The sequence below is a fragment of the Apostichopus japonicus genome, chromosome 16 (genome assembly GCF_037975245.1).
Source record: "Apostichopus japonicus isolate 1M-3 chromosome 16, ASM3797524v1, whole genome shotgun sequence".
Taxonomy (NCBI): domain Eukaryota; kingdom Metazoa; phylum Echinodermata; class Holothuroidea; order Aspidochirotida; family Stichopodidae; genus Apostichopus; species Apostichopus japonicus.
The window spans coordinates 37,536,220-37,559,280 of NC_092576.1; the positions used below are offsets into that span (position 1 = coordinate 37,536,220).

Here is a 23,061-nt window from a genome sequence, read left to right on the forward strand (position 1 = left end):
CTTAAGTCGAGATCTGCAATCTTGTATGAATTTATACTCGAGGCTATTCCTATATTTTTATGGGGAAAGCATATTGTTTTCCTTATAGTCGAAACCAAATTTAACTATCCTACGTACTCGCGGTAACTCAACACATCGGTAGTGAGTTCAACACTGTTTTTCATTTTGTTCATTTATTTATTTGTCATTTTGCAGTTTTTTTTTTCAAAAATAATTCTTCATTTCATTTTGGAGAGGGACCGGGGCATGAGTTTTTCTTTTGTTTGAATTTCTAAGAAAAGATACTACTCTGTTAACAGTGGTAAGTACGTTTAGTAATATTTATGTCAATGAGGTCATGCATCTAAACTACAGTTTATTATTTCATTAATCTTTCTTCAGATACCAATATCTGATATATGGTTGAAGTGGTCCTTCAGTAAGGTTGACAACAATACCATCATCATCCGGTCTGGTATTGCTCTACCAAGCCTCTCATCACTGGAGAAGTTATTGGTGAATGCAGGAAGAGACAAACCAGAAATTACTGAGGAAGATATTGTAGGATTATTGAACTATGTACTGCCGTCTAAGAAATTTAGGAAACTTTGGTGAGTAACTTACAAAATAAGGAGAGGAAAATGATAGATAATTACAAAAGATTTAAAAAAAAAAGTATTCAATAATTTATTCATGTCATCAAAGGATCCGACAAAAGGTAATTGACAAAAAATAATATCAAATATGCCATTAAAAAGGAACGTTTTGGGTAGGCCGGGTGAATAGGATTTTTAAGGTCATATGAATGCAAAATGTTAGGTCATATAACTTTAGAGCAATCTGAAATAACTGTAAGAAAATTCTAATTAAGAATTGCACATACATATATATATATATATATATATATATATATATATATATATATATATATATATATATATATATATATATATATATATATATATATATATATATATATATATATATATATATATATATATATATATATATATATATATATATATATATATATATATATATATATATATATATATATATAGCACTGGATTGGTATTTACGTTTACTTCTCCAAGTTGGTGCTTAGGTTTATCTAAGGTGAAATGATTGGATCAACTTGAAATTTTACATCAGTGTACCTTATGGTACTAGGACTGTATACCAGTCGTTATAAGTTGCTACCTACTTTTTGGGTCATTTGGCAAGGAAAAATCCAATTGGTCAAACCCTTACGGTAAACCTAAGTCTTGCTCTCAAAGTATATCCCCCAGTTGGTATATAAGTTGACCTGACGTACATGCATCCGTAGTTTTCTTGACAGCGGCAGTAGTCTGTATTCAGTGTCTACGCTCTACACTGTGTACACTGTATACGCCAGCGCTAACGCTAAAGCATACCCGTAGGCTGCATTGCATGCAACCCAATAACAGTTTCGGCTAATATAAGATGATGTGTAGTATCTGTTCCCTTTCGATGCAAGGGGACTGGGCTTGAGATCGGGTCAGTCGTTCGCCGGGTAGTTTGGTTTTCGTGCCCAGGTTCTTTCCTTGTTGACTTTTTCTTAAAAAAGTACCGTTAACACGAAAACGTCTCACCAACAACTTCAGGTAAGGTCCATGAGATTAGTCAATAAAGTTTGGTGATATTAATAACGTTGATATTATAACGTTGTTGCTTGATATTATAACGTTGTTGCATACAGCTTCACGTTATTTGTTCATACCCATATTTCAATACTATAGTCTAGACTAGCTTCTAGCCTAAAACTTGTAAGGCCTAGCCTACGTTCGGCTGTAGCCTAGGGCCATATTCCAAGTCCTAACACTACCTTAGCATTGGGTCAAGGGTAAACTGGTCTGTAGTTTGAGCTACAAATTAATACCAACTGCCAGAGAAATTAGATTTCAAGTAGGGCAGCTTAACTTCTTAGCCTACTGTGCATGTATGTATTATATATGGCCTTAAATTTTGCTGGACAATTATGTTACTGTACATTGCCCTAATCATGACCAGATACTGTAGCATGGTGGGCTTATAATTGACGCACTTAAGGATTTGATCAATGATATCTATCAAGGAAAAATCCAAATTACTCAACTGTATGTGTTTTTCATATGTGTAGTTCCTCAGAAATGTTCTGATCTCAACATATTTAAGGTTCTGTGCTTATGCACCGTACAATTGAGCAGAATTTGACCACAAAATGTCTGCCGTGTCAAGTTCTTTCATACCCCAATTGACACATTCGTCGATAAGCTAACTGTAGTGTAGGCCTTAGTATACATCCATTGACTTTAGATGCTGTTTGCTATGCTCTGAGCCTCTAAGCTCTGACAGGTCATGTCCCAGAGAGTAGTGTTATCATATTGAGGTAATGTTGGGTATTTTAAGGGTGTAAGATTTCCAAATGGCCAAAAAACGTGCAAAACTGGGGGGGGGGAGGGTGTTAAAAGCTTAAAAAATACCACAATTTGGTCAGCAAATACCTCAAATGGATTCAAACTCATGAAATATGTAATTCTGTTTGACTGCAAAAAAGTTTAGGTGGCCTGCTGTATCGTTGCTAGTAATAATTTAAGGTGCGTCAATTACGGGGGTGCGTCAATTATGAAGCCTTTACTATACTGTACAGTAGCTATGCCTAGATTATTAGAGACTGAAGTCACCATGCAAATGTAACTTACAAGTAGCCTGTATTGAATAAGAGATGCTATAATTGCTAGAACTTTTCAAAAAGTTCTTGGAAGTCTTTACTCTCCAAAATATTCTCAGACATTCTAAACACCACTGTACTGTAAGATGTCTGAATATCCCAGTGAGGGTATCAATAAAAACAGTTAAAGGATATAATACTAGAAAATCCAGCATCAAATTTGGGCCAATGCAGAATACCTTTAATCTAAGTCTCTCAAGTGATGCATTGTGTTTCAAGTGTCTTATTTATAACTAGCCAAAATTTGTACAATATAACAATGCCATGCATCCAAAGGGTTAATGAGTCAGTACATTTCCATAATGTAACTATTACAAAAGCTGAGTGCACCTAATTAAAAGTTAACATCCTCCAAAAATCTATATAACACAAAAATTTGATAAAGCCTTCTATCCCCTCCCTTGCATATACTGTAAGTCATTTTGTTAAGTCTATTTAGATCCATAAGTAATACCAAGTTGACTAAATGTGCAATATTCAGTGTTAAAGATCTGAGCTCTGTATTGGCCCAAAATATATTGGAGAGAAGTGTACAAAAAAAAAATTGAAATAATGCACATCTACACTCTGACCATTTGATATTTATTTGATTGGCACTGTTGATGTTTTCTCAGACAAATTTGATGATCAACATTCTTAATCTCAAGATGAATGACAACAGCCCACTATCCAAGGGAATAACACTGTACGATGTAGCTGCCATGCAGTGAAAAAGTCAATGTTGGAACGGTAGCAATCATAGCTAGAGCACAGATGCCATCTGGGACAGACTGATGTGGTGACCTACTGCATCATTGACAGCAAAATGGAAGATATTTTCTGAATTAACCAAAAAGTAAGTTAATATTCTGTAGGTTTGACATCGCATAAACTTGATACCATAGGACTCTATTATCTCAAATACGAGTAACATCTGAGGTAATTTATTCCAAAGTTATGGAATGAAGAAAGAAACAATCAGAAGGGATAAAAACTTTTGTATGATCTGGTTAATGTGGTGGTATCTTTTCCTCCATGTCCATAGTATTTAACTACACTAGAGCTATATCCACTCTCTGGTTTTTAATCTTAAAGGTCAATGCAAGACAACACCAAATTGTCAGGCTAGGTCCACATAAAATGTACATGTATATTTAAATTTTGAAATCTTTACAATTGGTAAAGCTTGAATGACTTGCAACTTTTAAAAGCACTTGCTATGGTAGGGAGCTGTTTCAGCTCCAATTGAATGCATGGCTGCATAAATAAAATGTGTAATGTTGTATACAAGGCAAGGTGAATCAAGAATTAATGGGCCCAAAATGGGATGGATAAACGAATTGAAATTTACAGTGGAAATAGTATATATGAAAGGTTGTGAGATGATTAAAATATTGGCTGAATTACAGGAGATTTAGTTTTGTAAAGCAGTTCATTGTTTTCTTCATTTGTAGAGTGTGAGGTCATGTGAGGTCTAATCGGTAATCGCAAAACATTCCAAGCAATATTGCGCGTGCTATAATTGGGACCAAATCAGCATATCTTTAAGAGAAAGCTTTTCTTTTTGTACCAACAGATGGATAGATCTACAGGCTAATACAGCAAATGATATGCTCTAATTAGAAATGCCAGGCAAGATGATCACACAGTTTACAGTGGGGTGAATACAATCATCAACCAAGCTTTTCATCATGCTGTACATAGTGGTATACAGTAGCTCCTTGTTGGGCTTATCAATTAAAAGCTTGCATAGAAGCCGATGCCAAGCAAAGCAAAAGTATGTCCTGTAAATCGCGAAGTAGATTCACACATCTCATGTATATCGTCTGGGACACAGCACATCTTTCAATCGAGTTAGGAAGTTGCTGGGAATAGTTGTTGGATTGGCACAGTAATGTAGTATTTGCTTCACATAAATGCAGAGCAGTAACAGAAAACTAACTAGTTCCAGGATATGTTACACTGTTACACCATATAAAAGATAGAGGAAATTAATATTATAAGCTTCAAGCAGACAGAACCAAGAGAATGCAGACCAGTCTTCATGGGAAGTCTTCTATATATTTAACTGTATAAATGGACTCATTCTTTTGCAATGTACTTCTTGAAATATTTTAGTTTGGTGACATTGTGGCACTACATGTTTTTGTAAGTATTAGGGAACATTTGCAGCTGCTTGTCAAGAACATGGAACTTGTTATACAACTGAAGTGGTCCTGATGCTTAAGTGTTGAGGTTACTGGATATTTTGCTGCCTTACCTTGCTTTAACTGTTCTTAAATGCATTTCTCATGTTTTAAGATGTTTTAATTGTGTATTCCAAGCAAGATCAGCAAGCCATAGTACAGTAATTTTCAACAACCACAACACCGATACTTGTGTAGGACTAAGGGTATTTGTTAGGCAGATTACTATTATCAAAATCTTTCAAACTTTTATCCCTCAAAATCTCCAGGGGTACACTGCATTGTTTCTGAACCACAGTTTCACAATTCTACAAGTGAGGTTCAGGGGTTATGCTATGGGAAAAGTTTACAATGTTAGGCCTGACTTAATTACTGAAAGCTTGTGGTCTTTTATTACACCAAGAACCAGTTTATTCTTTAAACAAAATTAAATTATTTCCCCTCAAAATTAAGGGGAGTGAATACAGCAAAGGTTCATGCAACTAGCACCAATGTCATGGAAACCTAGTGCAGCCCAATGAAACATACTGTAAAACCACAACATTTGTAACTATAGGTATGAAATTGTGCAATCCAGGGGTATTGTGTATAATTTTGTCCCTCCAAGCATGGAAACTCCATGATATTGTGGTAATTTGCATTGGTTACGGTATTAGATACAGCCTATACTGGTAAGTCTAGATAAATACTTGAGGTATAAGTTAGTTCCCAAAATGTTTCTCATGTATGAGAGAGGTCAGTAAATTGAGGTCATGAAATAGTGCAAGTATCCTGGTTTATGTGAAATAAATCTTGTGGAAAATATAAACTGGGATTGAAAATACAATCAACTGCTTGAATATGATTGTACAATTTTTATTGTGTCTCGTCATTTAATATCATGTTAATCTCCACTACTGCATGTGTTTGGTAATAAGCCAGATTTCTGGGTAGAAGTTTAAAAAAAAAACAAATCGTCAACAATTTTTGATGAATTTTAAACAATCACATTCACTGCCTCTATCTCTGTTTATGTTTTGAGTCAGCAACACAGTATACTGTACAGTAGTGTACAGAAAGGGACATTTTCTGATGTATTCCTGATCAATTGAAAATTGTTTGACTGTTTGTAGCAGTATTCCTCTGAGGAGTGAAAAAAATAAACATACAGTGAACAGTTGCAACTGCGCATGCATTTATACATTACTTAAATTATGTTCTGATGCAAGTCATGTAATATTTACTGTCGATTTTAGTTCAAAACTGCCAGTATACCATTAGATCCTGAGCCATAATTTTTTTGCTTTAAAATCTGGCTTTGAGTGTATAGTATTTTGTCAAAAACATAAAAGTGGAGGGGCTGCTTATCATCATTCCCTGAACAGGCTTTACCCAATTTGTTAACTATAATGGTAACATATCAAAATGTCTGGGGACTTGCCACAGTGCTGACAATTTTCAAATATTTCCATGGTTCCACCAGGGATGTTAGAGATGGACAAACAACATTTGAGCTTTCTTTAACGTTTGTTTCGTGCCGACATTAATACTGTTTTTGGTCCAATACTAATACCTAAATAGGGTGACAGGACAAAATCCCCCCGGACAAAGTCCCCCTAGGACAAAATCCCCCAGAGCCAAAATCCCCCCTGGACAAAATCCCCCTAGGACAAAATCCACCCAAGCCAAAATCTCACCAAGCTATAAAAAATCCCATCAATTCTTTACAAAAATGCGTCATCCCGGTCCCCGGTATCGTCATCCAGTACCGTCATCCGGTACCCTCACCAGTATTTCCATTGGTACTCTCAGTGGTACTCTCAGTGGTTCCCGGACCAGTACTCCGACCATACCCCGACCGGTACCTTAATAGTGAGCCTGACAGTTACCCCCACCGGTACCCCTCCCGACCAGTACCCTGGACTGTACCCCGGCCCGTACCCCGGCCGGTACCTCGACCGGTATCCCAACTGGTATCCTGAAAGGCACCCTGACACATACTCTGACACGTACCCTTACTAGTACTGGTACAATAAACAGTACTTTGACCAGTACCTTGACCGGTCCCTTAAATGTCACACCATGGAGCTATACCCCATGGCCACACTAACAGGTAGCCTCGCAATTACCCTCAATGATGTCCCGATCAGTCCCCTGACCAGTATCCGAACTAGTATCCTGACCAGTACCCTAACCAGTACACTGAGTGGAACCCTGACTGGTAGAGTGACCAGTATGATGACAGGTACCCTTACCAGTCACATGACCAGTACCTTGACCGGTACCCTCACAGGTACCCTAACAGGAGCCCTCACAGTTACACTCGCCAGTACCCTCACTAGTACCCTGACCAATCCCCTGAACGGTACCCTAACCAGTGCAATGTCCCATGCCTTGACTGTCACACCTGGGCCATCCCTGGTTGTTGCAGGCAGGCTTTGTATGGGTCAGGGGGATATTGTCTGGGGGATTTTGTCCAGGGGATTTTGTCCTAGAACCCCTAAATAGCACTCAAAACGGATAATGGTACCAGACGGTACCTGTACGTTGTCTGCTAGATTCATACGATGTCAAAAGGCTAGAACATGCACTATAATACTGTTATCAGTCGTCAGTAGGTATATATCACACTCATCTCATATCAGTATTTGTTTCTAATGTCATAACAGCCAGTGGCGGAGCGTCCATACAGTCAGACGGGGGGGGGGCGGACTAAAATGGGAAGCTGGCGCCCTTTTCAGGTATTCACCACTTTTTACTTATTCGCGATTATTTACTTTTTTATTGCGCTCTCATCTACCTATTGACATTTGTCACATTTTGTTGGCGATGACACCTATACCTAAAGGGTCATTTCCGGCGATATAGGGAGTATCTTTACTCAAAAGATTTCTGTACGCTCTGCGCCAATCTTCTTCCCCGTCAATCCGTCTAGTATCCCCCCCCCCCCCTTCCCCAACCAAACCTCGTATGTTAAAGGAATATCTAATGATTAGAGACACTTATTCTAATGTTAAATCAGCAAAGAGCAAGCAATAATGATTTTATCACTAAGATTTTTTTTTAATTTCTCAGTTACACCGTCATTTAACTTCCCACTCAATCTTACACTCCCTGATACTCTTCCATCCCAATGTAGGAAACTTCATCGTTACACGCAGCACGCAACGATCTTTGTTCTACTTAATTGATCCTTACTGAGTCTTTCAACTTAAAAGCATATTGTTTCCAAATAGATTAGTGAAAGTTACACAGTTTAATAAATTAGAAGCATCTCCTTGTTAAAGAATTGTATTATCGGCGTATAGTCTTCCGATAAGCGTAACTTAGGGTTGAAAGAAATCAGTGAGAGCAGGCAGTAATGATATAAACTTACATATATATATATATATATATATATATATATATATATATATATATATATATATATATATATATATATATATATATATATATATATATATATATATATATATATTTTCAAATCTCTTATTGAACGAATTATCAGCCCCCTGGTTACATCGTCATTTATCATCCCTCCCCCATCCTGCCCTACCCTTCTTCACCTCACACACTCCGCTCTATAGGGTTAAAAGAAATCAGCGGGAGCAGGCAGTAATGAAATTTACTTACATTAATGATTTTTTTAAATCTCATTTAGGATAAATTATTAGGTCCCCTGGTAACATCATTTACCCCCCTCCCATTCTCCCCTTCCCTTCCTTACAATCACCGCTTCTCTTACACCTAATATATGAGATATCCTCGCAAAGCGTGATGAACTAGGTCCCTCATTTATCTAATGCGTGGGAGGAACTCGAAACTTTCTTCCTTATCCGCATATTCCAAGCTTTCTCCAAGAAAAGAGTTACAGTACCTATTACCCAGATTTTTAAAAATAGCCTCCCTCCTCATAAAACGTGATGATCTATGTCTCTCATTAATCTGAAGCATGGATGAACTACCAACTTTAAGCATATTACAAAGTTTTGCCACAAAAGAGCTACGGAACCTACTACACACAAATTATGTAAATGTCACTAAACGGCATCCGTAGGGACATCGTTTTTTGGTCCACATTTGAGTTTCCATCATATCTTTAATCTGCTTTTCATACATATCTTTTACTGTGATTGTTATGATGACCACATCTAAGGACTTTTGAGTCGTATTATTGTATCCAGTGGAATTGTCTCGCTGAGATATAAAAGGATGAATTTTCCGTACGTTTTCACGGTAGGCCCCTCTGTTCAAGGTCAATGCACGACTATAACATTAGGTCCACTAAGTGCGGATATTGGTCTCCATTTGCCACTATTGCAGTAAACCCAACCGAGCAACGTGTCTACGGTGTCTCTTAAAAGACAATATTATTAACAAATTCGAAAAGAATTTTTAATCTCTTTGGTGTCATTTTAAAAGTATTTCTGATAACATTACGTACAGAATTCTTTTATATGAGAAAGGTACATATGAGAAACATGACAATGACCGTAATAAAACAAATTTCAAGATTACTAGCGATCAATTCGCTCAATTTGTTTCAAAAAATGATTGAAAAGTGATATGAATTCCTCCTCATTCATTCTTTTTATTTGAGCATGTTGAACGATAACATGTCATTAAGATTTATGTACGCTCTGCGCCAACCTGTGGTGGCGCTCCGCTTAGATAAAGTCAAAAGCGCCCATACAGACCATTCTCACCCCCTCTTACCAATACCCCTAGCTCCGCCACGATAACAGGAGTGACTTTCTATATGTTATTGGTAGGAAATTGCAGGAATTATTGGAATCCTCAATGAAAACTATACGTAGGTAGTCTTGTTTGCGTGGGGATTGAGTTGTGTAGGTGTTACACAAAAATGTAGATATGCTTTCTTTATTCTTGTGGAAAGCCGCTTTCACTTTGATATCAGATAAACCTGTGGTACATGCAGTGACGTAGCCAGGATTGTTCCAGTGGAGGGGGTGGGCGCTTGGGGGGGGGGGCTTGACCAATTCCTGGGAGGGCGTCTTGTTACTACCTGAGTGGAGTGCCACCATGGGTTGGCGCTCAGCGTACGGGAAATTTTCAGCTATAAAGACCTCCTAGATCGTTGGAAATAACACTTCCCAGGCCTTGTAAGCTGCCCTAAAGTTTCTCAACATCCTTTATTTTGAGATCCCCATGTCTTGATATGGTCATCAAATAGTTTAGAGAAATAGAAGAAAAAAGACAATCTGGTAAGTTGCTTTGAAATATCATGACAAATCTCGGCCTATGCGCTATGTCACGTCAGGTTTTTCAGCAACTATAGCCTACTGCCGGTCCGCGGTCGAAGGGTCGTTCATGAGTGGTCATCATGTAGATTCGATACCATGCAGACCAATGAATGATATATTTTTCGCACATGTAATTTTTCGACACCCAAAATCCCAGTGGGCGGGCGACAAGCTTTCATGGGGCTGTCGCCCCCACCCCCTCCCCTCCCCCCCCCCCCCCCCGTGGCTACGCCACTGGGTACATGGTGCCGAAGCACATATCTTCAAAGTACTGTCTCCAACTTTCAATTGTTTCAAGCTACTATGTGACCAAAAAGAGGTTCTCAAGATGAAGTTGCAGATCTGAAAGGACCAGTAAGTTTACTAGGAAACCTTTCGACCACCTTTCTTCATCGATCGGCTTGTATTAAATTAGCTGAAACTCTATAGACCTGTCTTGCAAGGTTTAAAGAAATGGCTCCTTACATAGTTGGCATGTTTCAAATTCATCCAGTGCAAATTCATCCAGATGCAAATTCATCAATATAATTGGTCGAGAACTTGCTAGAACAGTAAGCTGTCTGAATTAGCATCTTCAGATCGAATATGGGTTTGCTGAGTTAGGGAGCAATATGTTCGAAGTACAAGGACCAACCAATGAACACAATTTTAACATAAGAGGCAGAGATAAGACACTATAGCAGAAATCATTATGTCTTCTTTCTGTTTATTACTGATAAATGCAAATATTTTCATTAAAAATCAATATGAAATTTCATGTTACTTTCAGAAATATATAAACAAAGCAACTTCTACAACTTCAGCTCATTCACATTCATGCTATCAGCTAGAAAATTTACCATGAGGCACATTTTCTATGAGGCATTGATGTGAATACCACTGACATAACTTGTGCTATTCAAATGGATAAAGGGCTTGGTCAAGTCATGAATAAGGCTCTGCCCCATATATTGCACATGTACAAAAAGGGTTACTGCTGTACATGCAATACTTTTTTTGATGGGGGAGAGAGGGGGGGGGGGGAGATGTGGTAACATGTTGAAAAGACCACATCTTTTAATATTTCATTTTTCTTTTGAACATATGCAAATGCTAGAAATGAAAGCACTTGGAAAATTCTTAAAGAGATAGGCAGTTGTTGCCCTTGCACTACTTTGAAGTCTGCACCACTGTAAATATTGTTGAAGGAGTGGAGTTCTGCGAATCTCTTGATAGTCAAGTAATACATTTTTCTTTCACTGTTTGTTAAACAGCTCCTAGCAGTAATATGTAATTACACGACATTGTATCTGAGGTTCATTATGTAACCGGTGTTTTCTACATACAGTCAAATTAAAAACCAATGTTAAACTTGTTCACCTGCAATGGTCTAAATTCAGAAAGTACATCAATATCATAACTCCTTTGCATGTTGTATAACGGTACTGAATTTGAAGTGGATTATATTTATCAATGAATATAGCAATGTTTTGGGTAAAAGCAATTAAAGCATCCACTTGAACTTGTTTTCCTTGCATCGTTTGCTACTTCCTCCTATCTAGATTCGAAAGGGACATATAGATAAATGCTCAATACCTCAAACAACATTATTTAACCTTGTTTCCCACAAAAAATGTTCTGTCCCAGTTTCTGTAAACTACTCGGGATAAATGGAGGGCTGGGGGGGGGGGGGTTGGACAGGTTGGGAAACTAAATATTTGACAGATGTTGTATTTGACAATAAAATTCACCTTCCCAAGGAAGTAATACAGTTCTTTAAGTGGCATTTTATGAAGGACCTACAGTATGTAACAATAGCAGAATTGGTTATTGCCTCCTGCTGAAATGTCCAATAAAGACTCGCAGTATTGGAATGTTCATCAGATTCCTCATTTATAGAAACATCTGTGTTTATTGAAACTTTCATAGGATGTTGCCTACAAGATGCAGTTGAAGTCTACTGTACCTTGTTGTCAAAGGTGGAGCTCACAAAAAGTCCTATCAACTAGTCTTATTTAAGCAGTGGCCACATATGGGAAAAAAGAAAAGCAAAATATGGTACAATTTTGTTAATATTATTTTGAACTATTTATCCCAACACCCTATCCTCCTTTTAAGACTTTTGCAAGCTTGTAAACCAGTTACAGCACTCATGCAACATGATATGGCAAAGGTTCATTGCCAGAACATGAAACTAGCAATTTGGAGTAAATTTGTTAAAAGAATGATGAAGTTAATACACTGACATATTGAATGGGGCTCAAAAGAGCTTAAGAAGTCTTTTGAGGTACATTACTTGTTCTGATAAATATATTAATTGCCCTAAGATTCAGCTATTAAAGCAGCTACTAGTCAGATACTAGATAGTATGGGATCATGAAGGTTTTCAGATTTTACCTATATTGGCCTCAAATAACCTTTGACTTGGCTAAGAGCACTCAGCACATGATACACCTGCATACAAACTTCCATTCATCATTCCAATATTGAACTATCATGTTAACATGGCTTTCAGTTTCAGATATCTAGTTATCTCACATGGGCTTCTGCTATACTGTTCAAATTTATAGAATAGTACTCAATGTCAGAAACCTATATGCACTACATATGACTACCAACTTTTCCTTGTTGAGTTAGATGCTCTATGTTACTCTACTGACCTTGAGTAGCCTTTGACCCTCAATGAAGCAAACACCTACTGAAAATTCCAGTATAAATATAAAATTAATGAAATGATTCAGAAAATACTTTAACAGAAAGGAAAACTATTATAAACACTTCTGTTCATACTGACCTCAGCGTAAACAATTTAGAGACCAAGAGCATATGTTATAATAACTATTAGCTAACATTTCTTCCTTCTACTCTGCAATTTTGAGAGAACAATAAGCAAAATTGATACTGGCAAATGTAACATGGCAACAATAACAATAATTCACATATGATGATGACATCATAAAAAGTAGCAACCATGACAATGATGATGATTTGAAAATCTTAATGAGCAATCCTAAATGTAACTAGAATATCACTTTTAGTAGAGCAGGGTTCTCACAAGCACGTTCTAACCTGGCGGTGGTCGTGGTTTGAATATGATTTTGCCTCTCCCTGCATGGTTTGAAAGTTGAGCGCCCGGGCTGAACATTTATGAACCAGGAAAAGCTTGCTGCCACTTATCTGGTCCGAAAAAATTATAGCATGAGGTAAATTTCCTCCTGGGTGCATAATTATCATAACAGTTCAAGAATTTTTACCAAAGGTGATCATATTTGAATATCTGGAGTCGGCTCGGATTTGAAGGGTCTTGAATTTGGCTCACACCAAGTGGGCTCGGACTTGGCTCAGACTCTGGCTAATTGGACTCGACTACAGCTCTGCCATAAATATAAAAAGATAATGGATTGTTAATAATTTATTATGATGTTGAGAAGGTAGAGACTTAGAAAGTTAACTCCTAAATGTAATGGATAGCATTAAACTCTTCCTTTCACTAACAAAAGGATTCTCAAATACAGTACTAGCAACATTACAGCTGAAATAATGGATCACCAATACGATGCAGTGAAGAAAGGGAGTTTAATAAAGAGCATCCCTCAATATAATGACTAGGATAAAACTCTTAGTTTCACTAACAAAAGGATACCACATGCAGTACCAACAAGAGGGATGCCCATTATATTGAGGGTCCACTAGACTTAAGGTTTGCTAGACCCAACACCCCCATTGTGGGAAGCATTATTGAGCGTCTAGTTAGCATTTATTGGGTAACTGAAAGTATTGAAGGACCTTGATGACTCCCCTCCCAGTAGTTTTATAACATTTATGAACCAGGAAGAGCTTGCTGCCACTTATCTGGTCCGAAAAAATTATAGCATGAGGTAAATTTCCTCCTGGGTGCATAATTATCATAACAGTTCAAGAATTTTTACCAAAGGTGATCTTTGGTATCTGGAGTCAGCTCGGACTTGAGGGGTCTTGTATTTGGCTCAGACCAGATGGACTCGGACTTGGATCGGGCTCTGGCTAATTGGACTCGACTTCAGCTCTGCCATAAATATAAAGAGATAATGGATTGTTAATAATTTATTATATGATGTTGTGAAGGTAGACACTTAGAGAGTACTCCTAAATGTAATGGATAGCATTAAACTCTTCGTTTCACTAACAAAAGGATTCTCAAATACAGTACTATCAACATTACAACTAGAATAGTTGATTACCAATACGCTGCAGTGAAGTAAGGGAGTTTAATAAAGAGCATCCCTCAATGTAATGACTAGGATGAAACTCTTAGTTTCACTAACAAAAGTATACCACATGCAGTACCAACATGGGGGGGGGGGGGGGGGAAGAGGATGCCCATTACATTGAGGGTCCACTAGACTTAAGGTTTGCTACACCCAACATCCCCATTGTGGGAAGCATTATTGAGCATCTAGTTAGCATTAATTGGGTAACTGAAGTATTAAAAGACTTAGTCTTGTGCATTTTCATGTTACTTACTAACACCAAATTACTGCACACAGATGGTCATTTTTAAAAGTATGAAAACTGAATACAATCAAGAGCTTTTATTTGGACATGATACCCAATATGAAACTACTTTAATTGCACATACTGTATGTATGCTGGTTTTTATCATGAACGATTTTTATAGGAGCCATGAACTTTTTTTTTTTTTTTATGAAGTAGGTCTGGATTCCCTTGGCATTATAACCTGATTGAAATTTAACCTCTGTGATTGCACTAATATGTGAGACCATTGATCAACCTAATTAATAGCTTTTAATGATGAAGACACTGATAACAATTTCATAACTCATTAGTGTGAACACAATGCAAGGTTCAATGAGGTACTGTTTATTTCCTTAAAATGCATAGCTGGTGGTTTTTCAACATACTCTAATCCTTTCAAATATGTTACATTGAATCATTACACTTTTCCATTGATATATCACAGACTGTGTTTTTTTGTTATGGGACTCCGTAAAACTGGATCAAACCTAGCAATTTTGGACAAGGAATTTGCTCTTTTCGCAAAAACTCCTAAGTGTTCAAGTGACTGTACAGTAGGTCACCCTGTGAAGGCATTGTGGGACTTTGACGAATACTTTTGATCAAGCTATTACTTCAGCACTATTAACACTACCCACATCATAACGTTAATATCAAAATGCCTAAATTACTTAGCCATGATTGCGTTGTTATTCTAAAATGAATACTCAATTGTTTACCTTCAGCCATGACTCATCCCATAGGTGCAGGGGGAAAAAACTCATGTTACAAAAAATTGTTGTACACTGCTACAATGAGGCCCTGTGCGACTTACAGTAGTTCTCTGAATCAGAACCAATGACACACCACTACTACTGTACGCACAGGGCTAAGTGATGCACACTAACACATATAGAGAATATTGTGGGCATGAATATTGTACCGAGACGGCAAACGTTTTCACATTTTTTACTTTTGTAACTCGTTTATGGAATCTATCAGGCCCTTTCTTTTACTGCAGTGTTCCGTTTGCTTGTGTATCTGTTTTTGTGGAGTTGTGACTTTCTGACTGCCTTATTTTATGGCAGGGAGATTGAGACATACCCAAAGATTTATATTTCGTGAAATGGTTCAAAATTGCATCGCACGAATGCAAGTTCTTTCATACCCCTAAATTGACACATCTGTCGATAAGCTTACTGTAGTGAAGGCCTAAGTAAACATCCTTTATCTTTGGATGCTGTTTGCTATGCTCTGAGCCTCTAACCTCAGAAAGGTCAGGTCCCAGAGATTAGTGGTATTATATTGAGGTAATTTTGGTTATTTTTAGGGAGTAAGATTTCCAAATGCCCCAAAACATGCACAAACACAATTTGATCAGCATATACCTGAAATGGATTCAAACTCATGAAATATTTAACTCTGCTTGGCTGCAAAAAGTTATGGTTGCCTGCTGTATAGTTGCTACTGTGGTACTAGCTACAGCAGTAGTAGGCTAGTATAGTAATAGTAGTACTAGTAGGCCTAGTAATATTTGGAGGTGCGTCAATTATTAAGCCTTTACTTTAAAAGATCTGGAAGATCACCAGGGTGCAAAATGTGTAGGTTGACCAGTCTGTTACAAGTATATACTTTAATTTATTTATCACATTTTATATTCCGAGTATCAGCAAAGGCAGTAGCAGGCAGCTGTGATTTACCATTTACCATACTGATAGGTCCAATTTAGGGCTAACGTACGGCCTAGGCTAGTCTACTCTAACTCTAACCATGGTCTTACTTTATTTGTGTTCAGCATGAAGGTATTTACTCTAAATGTTATTAATATATCCGGAACACTTTTAAGGAATTTACTTACAATGCATATACTCCACCAAAGTTCCAAAAGCAAACTTCAAATGGGCAACGTTTACGGTAACCTGCGGCACTTTGCTTTGTAGACTACATGGCTAGGCCCACATAAAGTAACGTTGAATGTAGGCTATTGGGATAGCAACGATACGATCCGATCGACTGCCCTGCCACCGAACACAGAAAGAACTGCTTATGTATGGGGGCGTTGTTTCGTTACGTGTAAATTTGCCAGTTAAAATAGAAACTCTTATTTTCTTAAATATCCCAAATTAATGGAAGAAAAAGTACAAACACGAAGATTTCAGTGTAATTAGAGGAACCTTTAAGTTTCGGAACTAAATATAGCCGCATTTGGTCAAAATCGAGGTGTAAAGTTGGGATCAACATATATACCATGTTCGTAATTCTGTTATATACCCTTCGGAATTACCTCCACTTTTGAGGGGAAATTTTACCCTTTAAATGAACGATTTTTTTTTTGTAACTTCGGAATTGAAAAGTTTATGAGGTTTTCTCTTAACTCGAAATAATCATTCCTCAAAGGAAGTGAAATTGATTGAACAAGAAGACCCTAGACTTAGGTTTACCTGGTGTCAGGTAAACCTATCCCCGAGGTAAACCTAAGTCCCAGCTATCATGCGTTGAAGTAAACAAAAATACCAACGTGTATATATATATATATATATATATATATATATATATATATATATATATATATATATATATATATATATATATATATATATATATATATATATATATATAAATATAAATATAACTTTTAAATTGGAATTAACATGGGGATAGGACCAAAATATTTGTACATCATATACGAATGTAATGGGTTTTTTTTCTCTTTGCCTCACATTTTCTTGTAAGCATGTTTTTCATATAGCTGAACACAATGACGGTAGGTGCTGTGCCTAACTTGTCTATTTGACATTGTTCAACGTTAAATATATTTTATTGTCATATAGGACAAAAAGAAAACGTTTTGTGTTTACTCATTTTATTTTTGGGGGTAGGGGAGTATGAATATTTTGGGTGAACTCCCAGTAAGGCTGTTGCGATACGAGATTGTCCTTGTATAACAATGCTTCGATTTCCGCAAAATGTTTTGTAGGCAAGGCTTATTTGAGTGTATTTGTAGAATAGAGATACTGTACGTATGAGCGGAGTGCAGTAAATTCATCAAACAGATATCGCGGTATATATTATGACAAACCACGCCGCCTATTTTCAATTCAAATCAAGGCGTAAATTATGCCAAATGTAGGTGAAAATAAGAGAAGCATTGACAACCGGTTGTTTCTTTTTTCTTTATACATTTTAGACATTACATTTCCTAACAATGTTTAGAGGCAATTACAAGAGTAAAAATTCTTAAACAACAAATCACCCTAAATAATTCAAGAAAGTCATCATTACTAATTACTAGTTGGTTGCCAACAAAAATCAGTGAGTCATTGCGTAAATCGTGCACACAATTTTGGTTTCAATCGCAAAACTTCTTGTGTTGTTCTTTGATGAACAGTTAAATTCAAAGCCAAAGAAACTGAAAACATCGGAGTAATGATTTTGTAGGAATTTATGACCTAAGATAGAGTCCTGTTGAGTGTGTGCAAATATGTATGAAGAAAAACATTTTATAAAATTAAACAAGACGATTTTATTTGTTTTAAATAATTAACTGAAAGAAAACTATATTGATGGTTCTTGGCTAATATTGTATTAAAACAGATAGGTACAGGTTTACCGATTGTCAAGGTGACCTTCAGTGGTACATTTCTTTGATGTATTCACGGTAACTTAGAGATGTATGAGAATACGTACTTTTGCTGTGCAGGTGTTCAACCACGTGACGCATTACAATATGATTGACAGGTCATATATAAAGAATACAATGAACATTGTGCAATGTAGACAACGTACGTGTTGTTAAAGATTATAATGAAAGGAAAATAGACATTCCGTAGTAGGTCTGTGTATAGACGTTTGATATTAGATGTACATTATAATGAACGAGATGCGTTAATAGGCGTGATTTAAATGAGGTGAAGTCTGTAATGATGCACATTTCGGTAGGAAGCCGGTTCCATAGATCAGGTGCAGCGACAGAAAAAGCAGCGGGGCCATAGTGCTTCTTGTTATCCGTGCTGCGTAGAACGACAGTAATATTCTTACGGCGAAGGGTACGTTTGGGTACTCGAAGTGTGGTCAACTCAGACAGGTAAGAAGGTGCCATTTCGTGCAAGCATTTAACTAAAGTAATTAAAATCTTGAATTTTATGCGTTGGTTTATTCAATAGAACTGTCATATCAATTGCAAATATTTTCATTTTGTTGATACAATTAATGAGGTATTCCCTGTTTTTTAGTGGGTTACCTGGCTATAATAAGGTCAGCTGTTTGTTAGTATTTACACAAGATCATTTGACATATATATATATATATATATATATATATATATATATATATATATATATATATATATATATATATATATATATATATATATATTTATATCACAGGTTTCTTAACTGCACACTACCTGCATCTATCAGACCAGAGAAAATCCCAGAAGAATTAAAAAGACGGAATGTACAAGGTATGGCTATGTGTGTACAAGTTATAACTAAGAACACGGTCACACATATAAAATTGCATCTTCCGACTACCGTTTGTTAACTATAGTCCGACTATATTAAAATAACTACGGTAGCGGCCACACGTACTCATATGACTTTGTACTATGTGCGGACGATCGTCATTCGCGGACGCATGCATTAGTGAGTTAATTATGCTTTTGCAAAGCTATCATGCGCTGTTCCGTTGGGTCGGTCAAGGGTCACGGACTTGACCATAATTCGCGTTTTTTTTTAGTTGTAAGTAGTAGTTGATGGCGATGGAAGCTTAATTTGCCGTAGCGCTTTCATTGATTCCTATTGACACCGTCTGTCGCTTGTACCCGCTCGTTAAGTTGTTGACTTTGGTCCATATCTCCGTATGCATCCGTTCGTATCCCTCTCTCGCCATCATATCCGAACACTTACTAAACACCTCCTTATTCCTGACGGTGTTGTCCACCAAACTATGTATCTTCTTCCCCCAAAATATATCAATTAGTGTCAGGACTTCTTGTTCCTCCCAGGTTTTACCGCGAGTAGTGGCTGCCATTGTGAGTTGTCTTGTCGAATTGTCCGGAGTGTTGACTGTTGTGTTGTTTTGTGGTAGAAACCGTACGTGTGTATGTGCAGTGTGTTGTATGCAGTGCAGTGTGGGTCTGTGTTGTTTACATCGTATGTATCTAGGCACGCGTCGCTATGTCAATGGATTGAAATCGGGGATTTCTGGCCGAGGTCAGTGTTTACGCTAACATGAATATTCGGACAACGCAATTGCGGTCACACGCATGGTTCTTCCTGCTAACGATGGTCGGACCATGGTTAATTCGGGGCTAACGATGCTAATTACTATCTTTAGTGGACGATGGTCGGACGATCGTCAGACCATAGTAGAGAGCGTTCACACGCAAACCGTACCATCAGTCAGTTCAAGTCTTGCTTGAAGACTCATTTTTTCAAGTTGGCGTTCTATTAGGGATGTACAGCGCTATTGAATACTTCGTAGATTTTAGCGCTTTATAAGTTCATTTATTATTATTATTACCATGGTCGGACCATGGTCGGAACATCGTTATGTCTGAAAAAAATGTACGTGTGACCGGGGTATCACACTATGTTATAATACAATGTATACTGGTTACAGTACAGACTGTGCAATGTAATAAACACTTGTTATACCACAATGATATTAAACTACTCTACTATGCTGTGGCATGTAAGCAGAGAAATCCTTCCAAGGTTAAACAGTTTAAAATAGTAAATAAATATTTACTGCAATTCAGCAGGTACGAGATCCTTTCTTTCAATTTGATATTTGTTACTAATTGTTCTGCTTGTAACAATGATGATACATAATATTTGGTTAAGAATATTTGAAACAATTCCAAATCGTTGAAGTGTAAGATAAGTTTAGCTCATTCATGTGAAGGAATGTTGGGCGAATGTCGTAGTGACGGTAGACCAGTGTGATCCTACATGAAAATCATGCAGGTAAAAATGTTTTTGTTTAATAATAATATATTTATATTAAAAAAATAGGTAACTTTGGTATAATTTAGTGGGAGTCTGGAATTTATCGCTCCGGTTAAGTTACTAAATGTACTTTGTTGATTTTATTTTTATTCTGTTTTTCAGTTTTGTGGCCGAGTAATGCCTGTCATCTTGATCTCCAATCCGGTCGATGGAAGAAGGTTGGTTTGACTTTGGTTCTGTTTGAATTAAATTTGTCTGGATCGGTTGTGTTTGTGTGCAAGGGGGGGGGGTGAGGGGGTCTGTGAACAGGGGAGGTAAAATAATAAGGTGTATCCTGCAGTCTATTCTTTCCTTAAACTTTTATGTATAACCTTTTTTTTATGTTTTCCATGGACAATTACGTACGATTAAATATCAATATAAAATACTTGCACTAATTTATTCAACCAGTACAAGACGACTGGTCACCATGCCTATATATGGCATGATAGTGTTTTGAGTTATCGGATTTCAGGAGTTTTCAGGTCCTTACACAAGATATATATGTACCGTACAGTGCTCCCATACATATTAAAACCACCATGCCTCATTACACACTACAGGAATCTTCATTGATATTAGTTAGTATTGTAAGGACCAGTAACGTGGAACTTGATCATATTTATACTTTTCATAAATAATTATTATTTTATACCTTATCATTTATCATATGTCATTGCTAATACAATGTTTATCTTGTTTAACAGGCTGATGACGTTCAAACTATTACAGAGTTGTGCTCACAAGATACAGTCATCAGTAACAACGATAGTGTGTCAGTACATAGATCAGCCATAGAGCTCATGCTGAAAGCGTCTAGTCATAATGTAAGTACACCGTTAGTGGGTCACGTGAGTACAGAACTTGCATTAATCTAATATTACAAAATATTTCCCCGACCACCTTAGTGTGATGAAGATATACTAATTAAACATGTTTACCCTATAAACAAAGAATACAATCAAGGCTCAACAGAAACATTCAACAAATATCAAAATAAAAACAACTATTCATAACTATCCCTGTTTTTCCCTCTAATTGTCTGTCTTTAAGATAATGACTCAATATAACAAATCACCTTCCTCTGAACAGTAAACTATTCACCTTCATATAACCTTTAGCTAAATCCTCAATCACATATATCACTCCACTCCATGCCCTCCAATCATGGGGTACAGTTTAAGCCTCTAACTGAATTTGTGGCTATGATTAACTAAGATTAAACACAAAGCGTTCTTTCCCAATCATTAATATGGTACAATTTCTTTGTAAAATAAATAAAATAAGACTCTCAAGATAGAAAAAATCAATATATTTACAAGACTAGAAACCCATTGCTACCCCCCCCCCCCCTTGGCCATGAAAGTGTCACTCAACTTGTATTTACTAAACAGTAACCCTGCATACAGTCCAACTTATATTTATTAATTATATTATATATTATATATATATATATATATATATATATATATATATATAATTATATATATATATATATATATATATATATATATATATATATATTTATAATTATATTAATTATGAATAAATTATATTTATTATATTCCTTTCTTCCGACTTCCACCTCCCATTAAAACACAAGTAACATTTAATATGTATGAGCGGTCTACATGCTCCTCTATACTTAAAGCACCTCTAATTATCCCTACCACGTCCATCCCTACCCAGTACGACACTCATCGGTCCATGTATCTATCACCTCTTACACATGCTTTGACAATAACAACATAACATTCACGAGGGTAAACCATATCCACGCCCTCCCCGTACTAAGGCACCCTTATAATACCCACACTAAATGTCACTTAATAAAACTAAAATCAAACGAAGATCAAACAAACTTTAGAAATAAAATTACCCATTTAATAACAAATTTAAACTACTAATTATTAAATAATCAACAAAACAATAACAAAATATGATTAAAATAAACAAACTATCATTTGGTTAATATGAATTTAAACAACAATGAAGTTAATATTCCTAAATTAATTATAATGTTATTATTTTCAAATATTTATACTGTAAACAAACATCAGGATAATGTTCTTTTTGCAGATTTCCTTCTACCCCGTAAACACAAATTACATTTAATATATGTATATATTAGCAGTTTCCATGCTCACCCACCCTAAAGCAAAGCTAATATTCCTTAATTAATTATAATTGTATTAATCTTGATCCTGTAAACAAACATGATGAATTAATTCTATTTATTATTTCCTTTCTTCAGATTCCCATATACATGGTGAATCTAAACTGGTCCTTTAGTAAGATTGATGGGTGAGATTGATGGGACCATGGGACCACGATGGGACCATAAGATTGATGGGACCATTATCCTCTCCTCTGGTCTCTGTCTACCAATCATAACATCAATAGAGAATATGAGCATACAGACACAGGAAGGGAGAGAAATGAATAAACATGAAGTTAATGGAATATTAAACTATGTACAA

General features: G+C 36.5%; 1 protein-coding gene across 4 annotated transcripts in view; it reads left to right on the top strand.

The window, feature by feature from the left end:
• Window positions 1–23,061, top strand: part of LOC139982306 (NLR family CARD domain-containing protein 4-like) — a 43,685-nt gene that overhangs the window by 13,774 nt on the left and 6,850 nt on the right. Inside the window, exons 4-8 of one of the 4 annotated variants that reach the window (XM_071995008.1) lie at window positions 382–590; window positions 18,977–19,053; window positions 20,705–20,760; window positions 21,289–21,408; window positions 22,836–22,983. In XM_071995008.1, coding sequence (XP_071851109.1) covers window positions 382–590; window positions 18,977–19,053; window positions 20,705–20,760; window positions 21,289–21,408; window positions 22,836–22,889 — 516 coding nt within the window. In that variant the 3' untranslated portion in view covers window positions 22,890–22,983. Of the gene's footprint in view, window positions 1–381; window positions 591–3,324; window positions 4,186–4,265; window positions 5,715–18,976; window positions 19,054–20,704; window positions 20,761–21,288; window positions 21,409–22,835; window positions 22,984–23,061 lie in introns of those variants that run through there. The other 3 variants (XM_071995009.1, XM_071995010.1, XM_071995011.1) reach the window with 3 other exon arrangements.